Consider the following 15,286-nt stretch of genomic DNA (forward strand, 5'->3'; position numbering starts at 1 on the left):
ATTCTGCGGCGGAGCCCGTCACGGCGCCCCCCAGGAGACCCTATACTTGCGTGCGGATCCGGCGTCCTCGCTCCCGCATGATGCTTCCCCGCCCACCTCTGCCGCGTCACATAAAGCGGCCGGCCGTGTCATATGGCGCAGCGGAAGATAGCGTGAACGGACGGCTTCCATTGACTGCAATGGAAGCCGTCCGCGCGTACACCCGCGGCAAATAGAGCATGCCACGGGTGAATTCATGGTGCGGAATTCCGCGGTGGAATTCCGCATCGTGAGCACTGAGCTATTGGGTTCAATAGAACCTAATAGCAGCGGGCAACGCAGCGGATTTCTGCCGTGAATTACGCGGCGGAAATCCGTTCGTGGGAAGGAGGCCTTAGTGAGCTATCCTATGCTAATGGTCGTCATTGTGCTAGCGGGCCCTGCTCATAGATCTAGCAATGATTGTAGAGAATAAGCCCTCATAGCAGGGGCAAAAATCATCTTTACTAGAGCTTATAATTGGCAAGCTGCTTATAGGGTGGTCCCAAAAACTCAACCTTCAGCTACAAAGCAAGACACCCTCTAATTTATTTTCCTTCTAACAAACCTTTATTTGGGGCCGTTTCAGGTTATGTCTACGACAAGGTTGTTCTCAAAGACCATAAATTTTCAGACTTTTTACTAATGACGAAGAAGAAAAACTGTTGCTTCAAGTCCTGGAAGCAAATTGCGAGGCGGTTCCAACATGGATTATTAGGATGTCCACTGTCCAGTCCTTTAGCACTGACTGACAAGGATTTGTCAGAATTTTGACTATTTTCATATATTTGGAGGTATTTTTGTAGGAACAGCACAAATGTGTAGATTGTCAGGACAAGTGCCCTTGTCAATGCTTCATGTTTTGAAGTATGGTGGAAAAAAAAAAAAATTGTTAATATTAATGCTGTAGCTTGTGTAACTGGAAATCTTACGCATAAGAGCCATTCTTCATAATATGCATCAGTTTTGAGCGCCATCTTGTAGTTGAATTTAAAGCTAAAACTTTACCCTGACATTACTATTAGATGTAACAAACTGAAGGTGTCTTGCTGTAGCGCTGCCACTTGATCTCTTGCCATGTCTCTCTCCGAGCAGCCAAGATCTCTGCAACTAAAACATATTTTAAGTACGACTATTGCAGACGTGTAGGACCTGTTGTGCCAAGTTAAAGGGCCCTTGTATTTAGTTATACTAAAGTTCTGCCTCATATCAGACTATTTTGGGTTGTGGTTTTGCTTGGAGTTTCATAGCAAACTCTCCTCTTGTCCTGCAGAAAGGCACTAAATAGAGAGTATGAGGAATACGTCCTTACAGTGGGAGACTTTGATGAGCGGGTGTTCTTGGGAGATGATGCGGATGAAGAAATTGGGACCCCCAGGAAATTTTTAACGGAGCTTCCTATGGGCAGCTGTACACCGAGGAAGAATCTGGAGTCCAGCCTCCAGCAGCATTTTGAGAAGGTAACTTTTTTGAAAGGTTGTCGTTTTTTTGGGGGGTTTTTTTGCCAACAGTGTTAAATGAAATAGCTTCACCCTATTTACGTATGGCCATTGTAGTAATCCTGGCAAATATAACAGATCTGTTGATTTTGGACATCTGATGTAAATGGAAACGTAGACCTCCCTCACACAGATGGTTTTGTACAGCATTTAGCGCTGCCTTTTCAGCTCTGCGCTAAACGCTGTACAACGCTCCTATTCATTTCATTGGGGCTGTTCACATACGCGTCAAAATACAGTGTCAACGCTGCGCTTTGACAGTGATGCATGTTCTATCTTTGGCCGGTTTTCAGTCCTGCGTCATCCATTGAAATGAATGGGCAGTGGTTTCAGCGCTGCTGAAAACATGGCACAGCTTGGGGCCTCATTTTTGGCAGCATTAACCGCGCACTGATTTACGGGGGGAGTGAGGGGCTTGAAGTGAGCCCTAGCTATACTAGATGGGGGGGGGAAGCCCAAACAACTCGCCTAGCAGGTGGTGTCCGGGTCCCTACTGCTGCTCCAGGCTTCCTGTGCACTGACAAGTTGCGAAGTTTGAAAACCCCACCTCCAGCAAGAGATTTCTGTGATTGGTTCTCGGCGCTGGCTCGATGTACCAATCACAGCCATTCATTGACTGGCTCAGCCAATCAGAGCTCACCGTGTCTGATTTACGGAGCCAGCGCCGAGAACCAATCGCAGCAATTTCTTGCTGGAGGCGGGGTACTGAAACCTCGCTACCAGCAATAGATGATCTGTAAGTGCACGGGAAGCCTTGAGCAGCGCCAGGGACCCGGACGCCACCTGCTAGGTGAGTATTGCTATATTTTATTTTTTTTTTCTTTTTAGCCTGTGCTGAAAACGCAGCCAAAACGCTGGCATAACACATGTCAGCGCTGCTGAAACCGCTGCCTTTCTCCAAATGCCTGTGTGAGGGAGGCCTAAGCTGGTATAAAGCATGTGAATTCTCACACGTATGTAGAGCTTTTATCTGCTCTTAAAGGGAATCGATCACTTTGTTTATGCAGTCCTCACTGAGTGCACCATAAGTTAGTGCCGGTCACATTGATTACAGTGATATGTCTGCTGTGTGTATTTGCAGTAGTTTTGGAGAAACTTGCATTTTCTTAGTTGCCCTTCACATAGAACGAGTCCCGCATATTCATGAGCTGTAGGCTAGCCACACCCCTCTTCATCCAGCCAATGATTGGCAGCTCTCTTGCTATGCATAGTAATAGGCAAACAGCTGCCAAGCATTGGCTGGAGGGGGAGGTGGGTGTGGATAGCCTGCAGCTCATGAATATCCAAGACTACTTCAAGTAGTCCTCTGTTCATGTGCTGCTTCTGATAAAATGCAAGTGTCTCCAAATTTAGTGCACAGATCCACACAGCAGACATATTGCTGTAATTAGTGTACCTGTCACTGCCTTGTGCTGTCCTCAGATATGGGTGCAGGAAGAGGGTGACAGTCTCTTTTAAAGAAAGTTGAAGGTAGATTGAGGCAATCACTGACAATCTGTAAATGAGGGCTACCACAATAGGAGAGGCTCTGTGGCGTACATTTTTAAATAACTGTTAGTTAAGGCCCATTTAGACGGGACGAATGTCGGGCAATAGATGCCTGATACTCGTCCCTGTGTGTCCTCGCTCTGGTGCTGCTGCATGGGAACTAGTATTGCTGGCTTGCTCACAGAGTGGCCAGCAGAGGGCGAGGAGATTGCAGGAGTTTTTACTCCTCGCATTCCCCCGCCCCTCTCCATTGACTTAACATAGTGGCTGTTCAATACTGAACAGCTGCTATTTACACTGAACAATCAGTGATCAGCTCATTGTCCATGCAACATAAACGATGGGCGATGAGCTTGATTGTTCAGTGAAAATGCCAGCCGTTTAGTATTGAATGGCCGCTATGTTATGTCAATGGAGAAGGGTGAGAGCGGCACGAGAAATCTCTCCTCCAGCCGCCCTCGCTGTGAGCCAGCAATGCTAGCTCCCTTGCAGCAGCATGGGAGCTAGTATATGCGGGACAAATGTCGGGCATTGTTGGCTTGACACTCGTCCCGTCTAAAGGGGCCTTTAGCTATGTTTTGAGTTGTAAACCCACTAGGACATAAGATCATCATCAATTAGCTTGAGTGGAGCATGGCTGGGACGAGTTTCTCTTGGTCTGATGAACCCAGCACATGAACTTGTCACAGTCAGGTTTTCAAGGACCACTATGTAATGCTTAATTTCTCTCATGGGCTATAGCGGAATTACAATACATTGTAAAACAAGTGTTTATCTTACAGTGCCCTACTCAACCTGATGCCTTTTAGCACTTGCAAAAATTGAATACTGTATATCATATAATCTCAGGCAGATATGAGTCCAACACAAAGTCTTGCCCCTGACAGAAATAACTTGGAAGTTTTATCATCAGAGCCTAGTAGTATTGCATCCCAAGCCTGTAACACCTAGCAGTCTCTACATGAAGATACTCTCTAAAGAGCATATACCGCATTGTGCAAACATTTTAGGCAGGTGTGGAAAGAATGCTTTCAAAAACAAAAGGTAATAATTGACAAAAATAAACTATCAAAATTGAGTGAACAAAAGATAATTCTAAATTAAATCTGCATTTGGAGTGGCCATCCTTTTGCCTTCAAAACATCACATGCCTGAGGAAGGGGGTTCCCTGAAACGTTGCTGCTACTGCAATGTGCCTCTACACTCAGTTCTCCTGTCTTGGTCACTACCACCTCTTGCTGTGCACGAACTAAAAGCACTTTTTACAGTGACTAAAGCCGTGCCTCTGTGTGTGCCTACCCCTCTGTCTGTGTGTGCCTGCCCTGGTGGTGTATGCTTTCCAAAGCTCTCTGAGAACTAAGCACAGGTCATCTGTGTATGTAAGTTTGCTGAAATCCTTCTGTCTCCATATCCTCACTTCCAGGCCCTCCTTGTTCTACTTTACAATGAAGATAGTTCCTAATTACATTAGTTGTATGTTTGGGTTTATTGTCCTGCTGCAGAATGAATTTGGAACCCATCAGATGCCTCTGTGATGATTTTATATGATGGGAAAGTATCTGTCTGTATTTCCCAGCATTGAGGACCCCATTAATCCTGACCAGATCCCCAACTCCTTTTACGGAAATGCAGCCTCAGACTTGCAAGGAACCTCCACCATGCTTTACTGCTGCTTGTAGACACTCATCATTGTACCGCTCTCCACCATGCTTCACTGCTACCTGCAGACACTCCTTATTGTACTGCTCTCCACCGTGCTTCACTGCTGCCTGCAGACACTCCTTATTGTACTGCTCTCCACCATGCTTCACTGCTACCTGTAGACACTCCTTATTGTACTGCTCTCCACCATGCTTCACTGCTACCTGCAGACACTCCTTATTGTACTGCTCTCCACCATGCTTCACTGCTACCTGTAGACACTCCTTATTGTACTGCTCTCCACCATGCTTCACTGCTACCTGCAGACACTCCTTATTGTACTGCTCTCCACCATGCTTCACTGCTACCTGCAGACACTCCTTATTGTACCGCTCTCCACCGAACAAACTGCATTTTGTTACAGCCAAATATTTCAAATTCTGACTCATCAGTCCAGAGCGCCTGCTGCCATTTTTCTAGACCCCAGTTCTGTGTTTTTTGCATAGTTGAGTCACTTGTCCTTGTTTCTACGTTGAAAGTGTGGCTTTTCGGCTGCAATTCTTCCATGAAGACCACTTCTGGCCGGATGTCTCCAAACAGTAGATGGATATACCTGGGTCCCCTTGGTTTCTGACAATTCTGAGCTGATGGCACTGCTGGACATCTTCCATTTTCAGAGGGAAGGAAGCATGATGTGTCTTTCATCTGCTGTACTGTTTCTTTAGCCTATTAGTCTATAAGAGGGAGTCGCTGACCGGGGTGTAGGCCAGGGTGACTCCCTATTCGCAATGGAAGCCTCTGCGACCCGGCCTACATCGGGAGATCTTGTGCCTTGGAGTGGTCATCAGAATCCTTACTGTGCAAACTTGAACTGTTTAACATCTTTAACTACAGGTCTGGCATTACAACAGTTTCTTAGTCTGCAGCAGTTATATGTCAGCAATAGTAACAACAAGGCTCTTTCCAGCTGCAGTTGTTTGAACTAAATCAATCCTTTCACTAAGCGAGTGTAACTGAAGTTTCATTTCCTTTAGTGCAACTGTAAGCATTGCTATATATTACGATCTGGGGAACATACTGAATTAAGCTGGGTACTGACTGCCACAAGCTATCTAAAGGTCACTCAGGGTCACCCCGTTCCAAGAGAAAATGCAGTTGGGATGGTGCTTCTTAAATGCCCGTAGGGCTATTGGTGTTTGGTCACCCATTGGGTCCAGACCACATTTTGCTTTCTGCCCAGAAACTGACCAGAGAGTAGAGGAAGAGTAGACCCTTTCAGAGACCCCTTTCATGTTTTAGTCCTCCAAGCTCTATGATGTAAGGCAAAATTACACTAATCTCCCACCATATGATATCATGGCTAGACCCTCCTGCATCTACAGTCATCAATATTGCCTGTTTGTGCTGCTTCAAGAGCTTGGACTGCCTGAAACCTCAGTCTGCTTTGAAATTTTTACCTGGTAGAGACCTTACTGATGCACTATAGCTACCTTGTGTCTTGTTGCTGTGCTCAGTCTTGCCATGGTGTGTGACCTGTGACATCTGTCTTCCTTAACCTCACCTTTTGTGGCTGTTCCTCACACAGTTTTAAGCCTCCTACACAGCTGTTTCAGTTGGACTGTATTTAAATTTACCTTAATCATGTACCTGACTACAATCCTACAAATCTGACTGCACAAGTGTACTTAGAAGAATTGATGCTGTTTGGAAGGCAAAGGATGGTCATCACAAATTTTATTTAGTTAATCCACTTTGCATTTTGTAAACTGACAAAAAAAATTAACGCCTCCTTTTTTTTATTTTTTGAAGCATTCTTTGCAGCCTAGACTTTTGCACAGTACTGTTTCTATGTTATTTATCTGGCAAGTGTTCATTATTTCTGCAATTTGACAAATAATGTTGTACATTGTGCCCCAGAGAAGATCATTTGCCCCATCTACTCCATTAACCGGGAGACGATACCTGAAGGAGAAGGAGGCCGTGATCACTCCTGTCTCGTCGGCCACGCAGTGTGTGAGCAAGCTGCAGAGCATGGTGACCGGGCTCCGCAACACTCCCAGCGAGCAGCTTGCGAATATTTTTAAGTAAGTATCTAGAACCCCCTCCCTTAAGGCAAAACTTAATAGCGGGGAAGGTCTCACACGTGTTCACTGTTTGCCATAGGTCATGTGCTCGTAATCCGGCGGAAAATATACAGAACACTGTGAGCGACGTTCAGAAACGGTTCTGTCATCAATACACTCGGCCATCGGGAGATCAGCCAGGTTCCCATATTGGTAAGTTGCAGAAAATATTTGCTTGGTCCTTGACCAGTACTTCTCCTGCCCAGAATTGGGGGAATGGGCAAATTGGAATAGATTATAATTTTGATATTGTTGTTAAATTCTTCATTTGAAATGCAGCCCCCTTTAGCCTCAGTTGCAGCATTTGTTGCCTTGCAGCACTATAGTCCTGAATTTGAATCTGCTTTGTATGAGCTGACTTATCACCCTTGTACACGGGACCATTATCGCTCAGCTTCCCGCGCTCGGTCATTCAGTTTCTGCAGGTGTCGTTCAGAAGTGAATGACTGCTGTTTACTCTGAACGACTGTCGGCTTACTGTGAATGGAGGCAGATGGGCAGAGGACGCTCTCCGGGCCACACTCCATACCAGCTGCACTCTGAGCAATGCCAACGATACTCGCTCTTGTGTAACAGCACAGGAGCGAACATCACTGGGACGAGTGGCGAGCATCGTCCCGTGTAAAACAACCATTAGCTGCTCTATCAGATTCTATCTTTTCAAGCTGCATGTATACTGCACTTTTAACCCCTCCCTGCCACAGGGCTTGAGTGTACGTCCTGGCAGAGGGGTACTTAACACAACAAGATGTACACTTGCGCCCTGTGGATAGCGTGAGATCAGAAGAGATCATGCGATGTGTGGCAGCCAGCTGTCACCGATAGTGCGGGGGTGTATCGGGACAGCGACCACTGCTGTTAACGCCTTACACGCCTCAATCTATGTAGCTTGCGGCATGTAAAGGGCTCACAGAGGGAGGCCCCTCCCTCTGTGACTTCATCGGACCCCCACAATATAATCGTGGAGGGTTGACTGGTTGCCATGGTAACAGGATGCCAGCTATAGGCATCCTGCTTTGCCATTGCCTATGATCGCTATTACTAGCGATTAAGGCATTGCAGGACGGAAGTCCTCAATGCTTTAGCATAGCTGCTACGGTGCAAGTCCTCTACAGGGACATAAAGTGAAAAAAATAAATATTTTTTTTTGGTATCGTTGTAATCGTACCGACCCGCAGAAAAAAATGTATTGTTTATGCTGTATGATTAACACTGTATTAAAAAAAAAAGGCAGAATTCATGTGCTTTCTCTCTATCATTAAAAAAAAAATTAGGGTTTTATAATAAAATCTATGTACGCAAAAAACAAGCCCTCATGTGGACAGAAAAAAAAAAAGGCTTTTGAAAAGTAAAGATGAAAATCCCCCCAAAATCGTTGTGTTCTTATGCCCAAAATAGGCCATGTCCTTAAGGGGTTAATGCCCTTTGCAAGACCGAGAAGAGGTTTACTTATTTGTCCTACTATATATTTAGAAAACCTTCTAATCTTGTCTTGAATGAGCATTTACCTCTGAATGTTGCATGTGGCAGCTCTTATGTATATGGATACGGTAGACATTGCTATCTTTTTTCCATTGGCAGACTTTGCAGTTAACCGGTGGAAGCTGGCGGAAATTTTATATTATAAGGTTTTAGAATCCATTGTTGTTCAAGAAATCAGACGACTTCCTGGGAAAGACTTGACGGTAAGATCAGCGACTGCTTGACCTTTCTGGGCTGTAATGTGTTAACCCCTTCCTGACAGTCAGTTTTAGGATGCCCACCCGCATCTTCCATATCAACATTAGAGCTTTTGTAGGTTGAGTTGTATTTATTAATGGAACCACATAATTAAACATTAAAGTGGTTTTCCAGCACTCGAAGGGGGGAGGTGGATACATAGGACAGATAATTAAAACCATAAGTCATATTGCAGATGCTCCAGAAGGTTGTTGCAGCAGTCTATGTTCAGGTCATGGCAGATTCGGGGTGGTTGGCTGAGCGGTCACGTGCGCAATGAATGACACATGACCGCTGCAGCAGCTTCCTGAATTGGGTGGGTGGTACTGCAGCTGTGATGGACTTAGGCCGTCTGACTAGTGAGCATACCCTATATTCTGTGTCCTTCCCAGCAAACAGTTGCTTGTGTCCAAGCCTTCTCCTCCCTCCCAGCTCTTCGCTGATACACTTGCTTTTGACTTTCGCATGTAAGGGATTAAAAGGCAGTGATCTAAGTATCTATGATTCTGACACCTGCTGTGTATGGCGTTCCAGCTCCTGAGCCCTCTCCATTCACTGCAGCTTCCATCCAAAAGGAGCATCAGGAAGGAGTTGATATAGGGTCATAGAAGGGCATGTTTTGGTCCATTTTAGACTTTTTAACTTTCATTTAAACGAACAAACGAAGTCAGTTCACTCTGGCAGCCTGTTTATACAGGTAGATACATCGTTGGCTCGTTGAAACGAGAAATCATTCAGTCATTCTCACTTACACAATGAAAGTGATCGGTACTTAAACCGAATAATTAGTGAACGACCCAACGATTATTCTTAAGACCCATTTACACCAGCAGATCGCTCCAACGACAGTTTGAGTGACAGCTTTGAGTGATTATTTTGCATAAAGTATTAATTGGCATTTTTAAGTAGCTACTCAGCTACTTAAATACCAATTAGATATGCAAATGAAGCCTTCACTGAATGCAGTTAATAGCCGGAGGCTATTATCTGCGCTCAGATCCTTTGTTCTCCACGGGGAAACAATGCTATTAGCACTCCCCGTGGAGAACTACTGATGAGAGCTAACAACAATTTTTAGGTTAGCTTGATTTTAAAGGGGTTGTCTCGCGGCAGCAAGTGGGGTTAAGTACTTCTGTATGGCCATATTAATGCACTTTGTAATATACATCGTGCATTAAATATGAGCCATACAGAAGTTATTCACTTACCTGTTCCGTTGCTGGCGTCCCCGTCGCCATGGTGCCGTCTACTTTCAGCGTCTAATCGACCGATTAGACGCGCTTGCGCAGAAGGGTCTTCTCCCTTCGGCTCAGTCCGGCAGCAGCGGCGTTCTGGCTCCGCCCCCTTGTACGCGTCATCGCGTAGCTCTGCCCCGTCACGTGTGCCGATTCCAGCCTCCTGATTGGCTGGAATCGGCACACGGGGCGGAGCTACGCGATCAGCTAACAGTGTCCAAAAAGCGGGTGCCCAGCGCCCATTTACACGCACCAATTATCGCTAAAACAATCGCCGATTAGCTTTTTTTTAAGCGTTTATCGCTTCATGTAAATAGGCCTTTATGCCTGCATAAAATGAATGATTATCGAAAAACAAACGATTTATCGTTCAGTCGTTGGCTTCATTTAGACGGAACAATTACACTGGAGAACACAATTTCTGCAAGAATTGGGAATAGCAAGTCCATTGACCTTCACCCGTCAGATATGTCAGCCTTCCATAGGTGACAGTTCTTTTGTGGAAGCCTCTGTCTTTATACTTTATACAAAGTGTTTGCCTTTTCCTTTTCTAGGCACTATTGGAGCAAGAAATCTTCCACCAGTCACTGCTGACTTGCTGTCTTGAAATCGTGCTGTTCGCTTACAGTTCTCCTCAGAAATTTCCATGGACTATTGAAGTTCTCAATCTCAGTCCTTTCTACTTCTATAAGGTAAATGTCATTTCTTTAAGGTCCATTGTAAAATGAATAGCTGATAAACAAGAAACCGATCCCTTTACTCCTGCTCTGGAAGACTTGCTATGACCATGCATTTCAAAAGTCAGATCGGCTGTGCCCGTAATCCTGTCCACCAGTGACTGGAGAGAGCAGACGGGTATTTTCATCTCAACTACGATTGGCTGGGATGATAATGCCCTTTAAATTTACTACGAGATGAAAAATTCTACAACTTTTTAAAATCCAGGTTAGTAATGTAGTGCTGTTTCTATTGAATTAAATAGGATCTGCACTTTGGTTAGCGCTTACTGCATTGACTGTAGTGACGGTGGCCCTGGGAGTCAGTCGGTTGTCGAGGATATGAGTAGCGGGTTGTGATTTCTGCTGTTAGCTACCCTCCCGCTGTATCTGTCGCAGACTGCTCTAGCTGGATGGTAGCTTCTGAGCATATGCAATCCATAGTACAAAAGGTTGTCCTGTTGTGTTCGGTACCACCCTGCCAGGATATAAGTTTACATATTGTGGTGTTAAAGGGGCTTACTTAGTCTCTGTGCCTATGGCAAAGAGAGCTGAATACGGCCCTGGTGCGGACTATATTTACTTGAGACATAAATTCAGAATCTACAATAAGAAATGACCTTTCCAGGAGAGTTGTGTGTTTTTTGTTTTTTTTTTGCCCCCCCTCTGTTTTATTGCGACTATTAAAGGGTTAAAGATATAAAATTATGCTTGTGTAAAAGAGTGCATAGTAAACTAAGAAATAGTGCTATTTTTTTTGCATAGGTCATCGAAGTCTTCATCCGGTCAGAGGATGGCTTGTCTCGAGACATGGTGAAACACCTTAACAGTATTGAAGAACAGATCTTAGAAGAACAAGCTTGGACAAGCAGTTCTGTTCTGTGGGAGCTACTTCAGGCATCGGAGACTGTGCCGACCTGTGAGGAAGTATGTATGATACATAGACTGCGTGCTTCTGAATACAGTAAGCAGAGAATGCCACTTTTCTTAACATGACCTAAAATGATTTTTAAAGTACACTTGAGATTTCAAGACTTTTTCTAAAATACACCATGCTTTCCTCAAACACTTACTTGCTGCTGTTTTCACTCTGTTTCATGTTTATAAGCTCAGATTTTTTTCAGGTGGTCTTTCCCATTTTTCCGCTGCCCTGCTGTTTGCAATCCACATCCAAGCAGGTGGCATAATCGCAACTCCAGCATTTTGCCAGTAGTTCACTGTCCTGCTCTTCCTTTCCCTCTCTTCTCATACTGCATTACTTTCTCTGGTCCAATCAGCAGGGAGGCAGTATCTGAATGCCTGCCCTCTGCTTTCCTAGAACGATTCAGACATTAAGAGAGATTTGGACCAAATGGTAATCCCGCTACAATGTGCGTATGCACGTGGTGTAATAGCAGCATTGTCGGAGATTGCAGACAATGTTTGCCGTCTGTCAGTGCAGGGGTGCAGTTTTTGAAGATGGCCACTTTCCCTCATCCTAGCGACTACAGAAGCTCAATACCTAGCAACAGGCAGTGGATTGCAGAAAGGGCTGGAAGGGAGACCTAGTGAAAGCTACTTCAAACTTGAAATTGCAGTGGCAAAATAATTTCTAATGAAAGTATATTATAAGATTGAAGCTTTGAAAAGTTGGTGCCCCTTAAATCTATTTGAATCTGCAAATGTACACAGAACATTGGTGGTCAGCATAAGGCCGGGTGTACCCAAGGGGTGTGTGAGTTGCAACAAAGTGGTTCATGCACAACTTGTATCGAACGCCAAAGGGACAGCTGTCCGTGTGCTGTTCGATACATCGAATGCCGGAACACTGACATGCATTTGTATGTGCTAATTCTCATCCGTGATGTGAACAGAAATAGGACATGCATCTTCGCTCCTGCCGACCCCACTGGTCATGGACCCCAAAATAGCAATATTTGGACTGACAGACGAAGAAGAGTGGACACACTACAATAAAATATTCATCAGAGAAATAGGACATGCAATGCGGGTTTTTTGTTGCAGTTTTTTCACGCTGTCTGTGGGGGGGGGGGGGGGGGAGGGGGGACCCTCAGTTGTGTGTGTATATATGTATGTAGATAGACTTTTTTTTTTTTCTTAAACACTACTGCGCTGGAGGCCTGCAACTGAATAACATACATACTGAGCATTTCTCTCTTCCTTTTTTAGGTTATAATACCAAGCAACTTTGAAACTGGCAATGAAGCAGGTTTGGGGCATCTGCCTATGATGCCAGCTTCACCAATCATTCATCCTCGTTTGAAAGAAGTGCGCACTGATCTTGGAGGCTCTTGCAGAAGAGGTATAGTTACATATGACTTAAAAGCTTCAGTTTATGGAAATCCGTCTTGAATCTTTGTTATATTGGAGATGGCTGTAATGTCCTGATAATGGCTGCAGCGTATATACACTAAAATAGATGGACGCTAAAGGAGCTTTCCCACTAAAGACCTTTATTCTCTATTCGCAGGTCAGGAAATAAATGTCTGATAACGGGGACCCCCAGCAGTGTCGAACGGCACTCTCTGAATGCTGCACCACTGCTCTATTCACTTCTGTGGGATGTAAGGAACATATCCATCTCCTTCCATCCCATAGAAGTACATGGAGCAATGGTCACACTTGCATACTACCACTCCATTACAAAGGGGCATTTGGAGAGTGCGGTTCTCAAGATTGCTTGGGGTTACATTCATTCCCTATCCTGTGATTAAGGGGATTAATGTCTTAAGTGGGGACATTTTTTTTTTTTTTTTTATGGGCTAGAAAGTGTTTCATACTTTTGTCTTCATAATATCTACAGTTCTCTTTCTAGACACAAGGTGGTGTCTGGGGATCTGCATAGAGAACCTAGTTGTCTACGTCATGCTATTGTCACTTATATAGTACTACTTCGTGTATGGGATATTCCGCTTTGGGTCAACTTGTCATTAGTCTGCTGAGCACAGCTAATTAGCGAGATGAGCGAAACTGACTTTATTGTATATATCCCAGTACCCAATGTAAAAAGTGTCAAGTTTACAAAAGCTTTTCATGATTAGTTTATAATTAGAGATGAGCGAGCATACTTGGTAAGGCGATCTACACGAGAGAGCATCGCCTTTTTCGAGTACCTGCTGGCTCGTCCCTGAAGATTCGCGGGGGTCGGGGGCAGCGAGGGGGAGCGGGGAGGAGAGAGCTCTCCCCAGCGGTCCACCAAACCTTCAGCGACGGGCCAGCAGGTACTCGAAAAAGGCAATGCTCTCAAGTAAATCGCCTTAACGAGTATGCTCACTCATCTCTATTTATAATTATTTTGATGGATTTATCTTTCCCCATGTAAAGGAAGTATATATTTCTTATCTTGATGACTTTGATTTTTCTTGCATGTATTCTAATTCATCTTTCAGATGCGCTGCCTCTGTCACCACTTTCTGTTCATGAACGCTACAACTCTCCTACCGCTGGCAGCGCTAAAAGGAGGCTCTTTGGGGATGATGGTCCAAAAGAGTCACCAGTGGAAAGAATGCACACTACACCGGAGATTACCAGAATAAGAATTGTTCCATGCCAGACCTCTGAACAAATGTGCCTGTCGCCTGATAAAACTCTGTTGTCCGGCCTGAAGGTCAATGTGACAGGTAATTCTTCACTATCCTGTACAGGGGTAGTTTTTGGTCGTTTTAAATGCCCATAATTTAATACTAATAGTTTTGATCCTGACATCTATCTAAGGTATTCAAACTGCAAGCGTCCTGCAATATTCACAGTCACAAAGTGAAAATGGCATTCAGGTTCCCTTAACTGCACAGGCTTTAATCAGCCCTAAGAGTCAGGTTTCCCGAACCCAAGATGTATGCAACATATCAGCAAAGAAGCCCAAGAGAACAGGATCTCTAGCGCTTTTCTTCAGGAAGGTATGACGTCTGTCTTCTCTGCCTTTCTTCCCGTGTGACAAATGCCACTTCACGTCCTACTGTACTACACTTGTTTTATTTCTAGGTGTACCATTTGGTTAGTGTTCGCCTGAGAGACTTGTGTTTGAAGCTTGATTTGTCTAATGATTTGCGACGCAAGATCTGGACGCTGTTTGGGTACTCGCTGGTTCACTGCACAGATTTGATGAAAGATAGACACCTTGATCAGTTGCTTCTATGTGCAGTGTACATTATGGCAAAGGTAAGGCTTTACTATACATTAGCTATTTAAGGGGTCCCATTTCTGCTATTGGTGACCTATCCTGAGAATAGGTCATCTATAGCAAGATCAATGGGGGTCCGCTTGGGATTCTTCAGCAATCGGCTGTCTTATCCTGCAGCCTTCTTATTTTCATTTGTTGGTTGTGGGGGTGCTTACGTCATCAAATTGATAATTAAAAACCTAGTAGCGCCTTAAAGAGAATCTGTCATGAAGTTACATGCCCCTTAGTCATACAGCGTGCGCTTGTCACTCATGAATTCCGGCCAATACCTAGTATCTGCAGCTTTAAGCTCTGGGAATTTTTGTGCCCCGTTTGCAAATGCACCATTGTAAAGGAGCTGTCCTCTTTTCCCCAGTACTTAATAGATTTGGCGCTTGGTGTGCAATTGCAGTGACCATGATTGCACCTTTATAGTGGTGGAGAGAGTTCGGAGCTTAAAGCTCTTGGCAGGAGCTCTGCAGTTAGAGGTCGCACGCTGCATAGGACTATTGCAGCGTGTACCTTTTTGACAGTTTCTCTTTAATGTACTTCTTTCCAGAGTGATGGAAGCAAGAATGAGGATGATGCCATGAAAAGCTTTAACAGCTTCTTTCAGTGGCGTGAGTTCATAGAAGACAATGAAATAGAAGGGGTATGTTTCTCTTCCGTTGTATATTCCTATATTTGT

The 15,286-nt window shown here is 44.6% G+C and overlaps 1 protein-coding gene across 2 annotated transcripts in view; it reads left to right on the forward strand.

Annotated features, from left to right (window-relative positions):
• RBL1 (RB transcriptional corepressor like 1) overlaps window positions 1-15,286 on the forward strand; it is a 39,489-nt gene that overhangs the window by 13,000 nt on the left and 11,203 nt on the right. The window contains exons 8-18 of one of the 2 annotated variants that reach the window (XM_066587660.1): window positions 1,292-1,478; window positions 6,564-6,730; window positions 6,810-6,922; window positions 8,351-8,454; window positions 10,278-10,415; window positions 11,205-11,366; window positions 12,609-12,741; window positions 13,829-14,059; window positions 14,154-14,335; window positions 14,421-14,597; window positions 15,158-15,250. In XM_066587660.1, the coding sequence (XP_066443757.1) occupies window positions 1,292-1,478; window positions 6,564-6,730; window positions 6,810-6,922; window positions 8,351-8,454; window positions 10,278-10,415; window positions 11,205-11,366; window positions 12,609-12,741; window positions 13,829-14,059; window positions 14,154-14,335; window positions 14,421-14,597; window positions 15,158-15,250 (1,687 nt within the window). The remainder of the gene's footprint in view (window positions 1-1,291; window positions 1,479-6,563; window positions 6,731-6,809; window positions 6,923-8,350; window positions 8,455-10,277; window positions 10,416-11,204; window positions 11,367-12,608; window positions 12,742-13,828; window positions 14,060-14,153; window positions 14,336-14,420; window positions 14,598-15,157; window positions 15,251-15,286) is intronic. The other variant, XM_066587661.1, reaches the window with a different exon arrangement.

Source organism: Eleutherodactylus coqui, chromosome 13 (assembly GCF_035609145.1).
Source record: "Eleutherodactylus coqui strain aEleCoq1 chromosome 13, aEleCoq1.hap1, whole genome shotgun sequence".
Classification (NCBI taxonomy): Eukaryota; Metazoa; Chordata; class Amphibia; order Anura; family Eleutherodactylidae; genus Eleutherodactylus; species Eleutherodactylus coqui.